The sequence below is a fragment of the Olea europaea genome, chromosome 5 (genome assembly GCF_002742605.1).
Source record: "Olea europaea var. sylvestris chromosome 5, O_europaea_v1, whole genome shotgun sequence".
Taxonomy (NCBI): Eukaryota; Viridiplantae; Streptophyta; class Magnoliopsida; order Lamiales; family Oleaceae; genus Olea; species Olea europaea.
The window spans coordinates 13,108,324-13,114,277 of NC_036241.1; the positions used below are offsets into that span (position 1 = coordinate 13,108,324).

General features: G+C 35.6%; 1 protein-coding gene and 1 long non-coding RNA gene across 3 annotated transcripts; both read right to left on the bottom strand.

Annotated features, from left to right (window-relative positions):
* Positions 1-86: 86 nt before the first annotated feature.
* LOC111394709 lies at positions 87-2,300 on the bottom strand. Of its 2 annotated transcripts, none has more exons than XR_002702695.1 (3): positions 1,598-2,300; positions 594-739; positions 87-508 (listed from the first exon to the last, which is right to left on the bottom strand). It is a non-coding gene; the product is annotated as an uncharacterized LOC111394709 (long non-coding RNA). The 2 variants fall into 2 exon arrangements; XR_002702694.1 differs by having other exon boundaries at positions 594-700; positions 1,598-2,283.
* Positions 2,301-4,641: 2,341 nt separating this feature from the next.
* On the bottom strand, positions 4,642-5,954 carry LOC111394963 (protein MIZU-KUSSEI 1-like). Its single transcript, XM_023020999.1, has one exon. The coding sequence runs from the start codon at positions 5,691-5,693 to the stop codon at positions 4,962-4,964; it is 732 nt and encodes a 243-aa protein (XP_022876767.1). The 5' UTR covers positions 5,694-5,954; the 3' UTR covers positions 4,642-4,961.

Sequence of the window (5,954 nt, forward strand, 5' to 3'; positions counted from 1 at the left end):
TTGCTAACTTAAAAAACTAACATTAAACCAACAACCAAATATATTATAGAAACGATTTATATTATAAACCATCAAAACCAACAGTGTTTCAAACAATTAGTTGAATACTATTCAAGAGAGGCATAGTAAATGAGTCTAATGTGTTTCAAACGCTATATTTCGTTTCATTTTCCTCTTTTGAGTACCAGACTCATATTTAGGAGGCATAGTGTATGAGTATGTACCTAATGTCCAATGATTAACCTAAAAAACAATTACAAAATATCTCAATCATCACACAATTACAATTTCTAATACAGTTACTATGTGCGCTTGTACAATTGTTCATTCCACAATAACCAATCATATAAGCCGACAAGGCTGCAATTATATATGCCGATAAGGTTTCAAATATTTCCAATATCTTCAATAACAAGTTAGGGCAAGCCATTGCTTACCTAAGAAGTGGAATTTAGACGATAATTATGGAATTACACCCTTGAGAATGATCTCGTCACAACTCACGAGCCTGAAACAAAAATTTATATAAAATTATATATCATGTCTAAGACTGCCAAGACTAAGGGAATTAAGAATATTTAAGAGTAGCAAACCGTCAATTTTTGTGATTTGTCACCTCTCACTTTCTTTTTGCTCATTATATTCTTGAACCAAACTCCAGAGCCCATGATCAATGCTTAATATAGCTCACTGAAATACCCTGCAGATGATGTCAAATTCTTGAGTGAAAATGACATCACTATTGAATTATTGATTCAGTTAAATGCTTAATTTGCAAGTGTCTTGTGAAATCGTTACCATCATATTCCAGTCTACAGACAATAATAATTTGTACTCTTCAACTAAATTTATGATAAGACAGTTGAAAGTACTTAAAGCTAATATTGTACATTATTTCATATCACATCGCTCCCGCTACTCGCATTTTACTAGTTCTAATCCAGCATAATTTTATTCTGTCATATACTCAAAACTGGTTGCAGAAGCTATGCATGAGATCTTCAAGAAATAAAAATAAAAAGATAAATCACAAAGGACTAGAATATTGACAACGCTGAAGTGAATTCACTAAGACCCAGCAGAAAGTGTTTCTATATCTTAAATTTGTTGATACGATTTGAGTACTGGAGAATAATAGCTTTATACAAAAGCCAAAAGAAGAACAATCCAATTTCACTTTTTACTCCAAACATAATTGAATCAATTACAAAACATAGAGCCTATACAGTTTATATTTTGAAGTAAATGAATAGAATTCAATCTTATGAATTGAAATGTAATTTTAATTCATAATAACTCAAATTGATCAGCAACTTATTACTTACTGGAACTGGTTTTTAGCCTTTTGTAGCTAAGGGGGAATGTTTGATATTCATTACTTGAAAAATTCATTCACTTGTATAATCTCCAACTTAGTCCGAATTCGAGCAGGAATAGATATTTATGCACGTATCTTATTTTTTATCAAGATGGATCCAGTTCAGCCACCTATTCTGATCATGGTGCCTACTCTAAAATCAAGCTAGAGGCCCTACAACTAACTAAAAAATTACAGAAAAGAAGAATGGGTATATAAAAACTATAACATGTAGAATACCTTGGGTTTATAAGTTCTTCTCTTCTTTTTCTTTGAAGATGATTCACCATCAATATCTCATTTCCTCTTCAAATCAATTTCTCTAACCATTGTAGAAATAGGAGTCAGATTTCGGAGTGAAAAAGTTAAAATCGGAACAGCTAGGGTTTCTTCTATTTGTGAATTAGGGTTTTTGCAGTAATATCAACGAATAGAAGAAGGAGAAGGCGAAAAAAGGACGGGCACGACATGAAATCGGCAATTTGGATCCAAAAAGCTTAGGGCTTCTGCTATTTCGATCCACGCAAACTGGTGTTTATGGTACACCACGAATAGGAGAATGGGGAGACAATGGATGAAGACAAAAGCAGCGGTAACGGACGGAGGTGAAAACTGCAGAAAATGGCATGAGAAAAATCGCGAAGGAGAGCAGAGAGAGGCATGGCGTTTTTATGTCTTTTTGTACTAATTGAAGATTGGGTGGGTTTGTAGTGAATGAAAATTGAGTTTTATGTTTAGGACGTATTAATTACGGGTGAATTGGTTTAATTAGTTTTAAAAGGGTATAATCCAATTTAGTTACATTTAGGAGGTCATTGGGCCTAATTTTCCCTCATTGATTTTGGTTCTTTGGGCCCGCTGACCTTGATCTTAAGAGGGGAAAAAAAAATTTTGGGCCAAAATTAGGCCCTTTCAGGCAGCTGGTTTTGCTCTTTAAAAAAAAAATGGGGGCCAAAATGAGGCCCCCTATGGTCTTGGGCCTGAGGCGCGGGCCTCACTCGCCTCGGCCCAAGACCGGCTCTGTCAAACAACACCTCCACTAATGCGATCATGACATCACCACTATCGATTCAGAATTTCTGTAATCTCTCTTTTCTTGCCTCTCGCCACCCACCTCCGATTTACACACCAATGTTTCCTCGTCCCCATTTTCTATTGGTACATGAAGGACTATTGCATTCACTTCAAGCTCCATTCTGTTGAAACCCAAAAATCTCTGCCATGGTCCAATGGGTTGGTGGCCCTCCATTGTCTATATACTTCTCGAAGTTCATCGACTGATGCAACAAATGGGCTACATTGAGATTTTTTTGGAGCGATTTTATTCGAAGCCAACTTTGCAACATGGTACCTTCTAGTGTTGGCCATTATGTCTTTTAATGTCAAGGCATTTATTATGGTGGTGATGAGGCTTGCAATTAGGCACTTAGTTTTTTCAAGGACTACGATGAGGAGGAGGATATCTCATGTGATTTTTTTGAATCTTTGAAAGCTAAAATCGATCAACGCAACCAAACCCATGCTCATCATCTATCTAAATTTCATTCGCCCAAGTGGCAAAAAAAATTCTACGTTGTATTTTCTCCTTAACTGTGATTTTCTCACTTAACTATGATTTTAATAAATTTTCTCACTTAACTATGATTTTCTCCTTCTAAACTTACTCGTTTCGATACTCAAACTTGAAGTAAGAGGGGAAATAGTTATTTGTGAGGGAAATATTTGAATTGTATGCGTTATTATTAAAAAATAGGGGTATATATGGACTTTTCTCAGGCTTTGGAGGTAATTTAGTCTTTTTAGGGAATACAATTGATGTCGGATCCCTATTGGTTGCCTTGTAATCGATTTTGTTATGAATATCATATTTTATTTGTTAGCCTACGTGTTTTTGTATTAGTAGCCCGTAGTCGCGCGTTAAACATTTTCTTTGCATTTGGATAGTAGTTTTTGCTAGCCCTGATGGGGATAAGTTCGTCTACTTGGGACGAGCCTCTAAAACCCCTTCGCATGTAGCTTTTGCTTCGCCAATATGGGTAAGGTTCGTGGAGTGTATCTCAATAGTTCGTATTTTGATTCGGTATTCCAACCCCTTCCTATGTATATTCTTTCTTAAAGTGGTAGAAGTTCACCCTAAAAAAAAAATAATAATAATAAATAAAGATGAATTGTAAAACTAACCAAGAAAAAAATAAGCTGATATAATTATTGCTGGGATTTTTGTATAGATATTATAACTAAACATGTATAGCGGAAATTAAACAATAATATGATAAACATAATCAACAATAAATTAAATAAAGAAATAAGAGATAAGAAATGTTGGCATTTAGAGTCGCACAACCTTCGTACAGTTACCACCACAGCTTCAAGATCGAACCCTATAAAAATCATATTGATTTCTCCTAAAATGTGCACGAGAATATGGACAATATATTTTTTAATTGCCCAAAATAATAACTATATGGTAAAGAATAAGATGAAATACCATATATAGTTTATACGTACACTACACTTACCAGTATATTTGAAAATGGAATTAAAGTAGAATCAAGTGTCTCTCCTCCATTTTAACCTGTTATGAAATAGCAAATTATACCTTCCTTATTAATAATATTAATACCATAATTATGTAAGAGTTACAAGTATTTAACATTTTAATTAGGGCTACAAATAATATTGGCTAGTAATATAGTAATAATATACAAAAATATAATTGTATTTATCTAAGTTACAATATATTTTCAAAACTAAAAATTTAAACTTAATAGTAACAAAAAACAGAGATTTTTTATTTTTTTATTTTTTATTTTGAAAGCGACAATTAAAGTTTTTAAAATTATAAGCTACAAGCCTACGAAAATGTAAAACGAACAAATTAGAAAGCCTAAAAATTAATCTTGATAAATAAGTTATGAATAATCTCTCATGTGTTCTTTCCATACAATCCTTTTTATCTACCAAATTTCATCTAAAATGCACCCTCATGTACGTACTGAACCTCGGGTTTTCCAAAAAACAACCCGGTACCATCAACATCGTCTCGAGGATCTCCATTTCATCCAAAATCTTCTTCGTAATTAGTATATCTTGTTAAAGTAGATCAATAAAGGTAAGACCATTTTCTTAGGTTTCCAAAATTTTTGAAAAAAAAATATTAGCTAGTGATTCGAGGTTTTCCATCAAATATAAATTAGTAAGAGTCCATGCAAAAAAAAAAATAATAATAAATACATCATATCGCTAATCTTGATTCTAAAAGAAAAAAAGAAATTAAGAACAAATTAGAAAGCCCTTAAATTAATCTGGATAAATAAATTATATATTTATTTTTTTCAATATTTCGTCTACATAAAATATGTATCTATAAATTAACACTACTCAACCTTGGCATAGAATTAAAAAATTAACCTATTCCGAGAAGCCGCAATATGAAGGTTTGATTCCTTATATATGAAATTGGACTCTTTGTGAGCACCAGTGTACGGGCAAGCTGTTGTTCCCTGTCCTACTATAGCACATCTCACGATTTACCTCCTTAACGATCTTCAGAGACGAGGCGGTGGGAGTCCTTAAGGTTGGGGTTAAACCTTTTTTCAAAAAATCAACCAATCCTTACAAAGAAAATACTCAATTCAGGTCCATTGTTCCCATCAGGGCTCAACATGTATAGAGTCTCCGAGTCTTTGGATCCCACAACTCGTTCGAAACACGCCCTCATGTACGCCATTTCACCGTCCGGTCCTTCCGCCTCGGATTTCCCTGGCAACACCCCCGCCCCCATCGACACTGCCTTGAGAACTTCCATGACATTCAAATCCTCCTCCGTTGCCTCCCTCTTCACGCCATAGCCGGATTTCTTTCCATTACAGTACATTGTCCATAATGGCTCCTCCAAGAGCTTCGTCTTGTCTTTATCGGGTCGTTTTTCGGATTCCAGGGCGATCCTCACCATTCCAAGGCTCATTTCCTTTTGCAGCACATTGGTTTGAATGGCCAACTCGACCACCAGTGTGGGGAGGGTCTTAGGGTTTTCTTGAATGGACAGGCTTACACGGCCTTTCCGGTATCCGAATAGTGTGCCGGTGATGCGTGAGCCCGTGACAGAACGACCATCAGGTAATATGCCGCCGGGGAGGGAGGGGAGTTTGCATACGGGTGTCATTATCGGAAATGATCGGAAAACATTACGGAAAACACGAAATACCCTGGCATGTTTGTTTTTCTTCTTGGTTGAAGGCTGAACCAGAGACAATGAAGGGGTTGGCGGCGGTGGAGGCGTTGGCGGTGAAGGTGCCGACGGTTGCGCCTCCATGCTTGAACTTGGATCCCCCATGACCGGACCTTCAGAACCAGCAATAGGAGAATGCCCACGAAAGAGAGAGATCTAGAGAAAGAAACAGGTCTGATTTTTCAATCTGAGGTTTCAAACCTGAAAATAGTGGCGATGAAATTGGGAATTTTTTTTACAAGAACTGAAGAAAAATGGGTAATGGTTTTGAGGTTTCCATGGTTTTTTATTTTTATTTTTTCTGTTCATGGAAGATGCTTCAGTCCAATGTCTTCGGACCTTAAATTGTGGAACTAGAAATACCAA

What these genes read in the sequence shown, in the direction of transcription:
- LOC111394963 (XM_023020999.1), bottom strand. Translation starts at nt 5,693, where the DNA reads ATGGGGGATCCAAGTTCAAGCATGGAGGCGCAACCGTCGGCACCTTCA.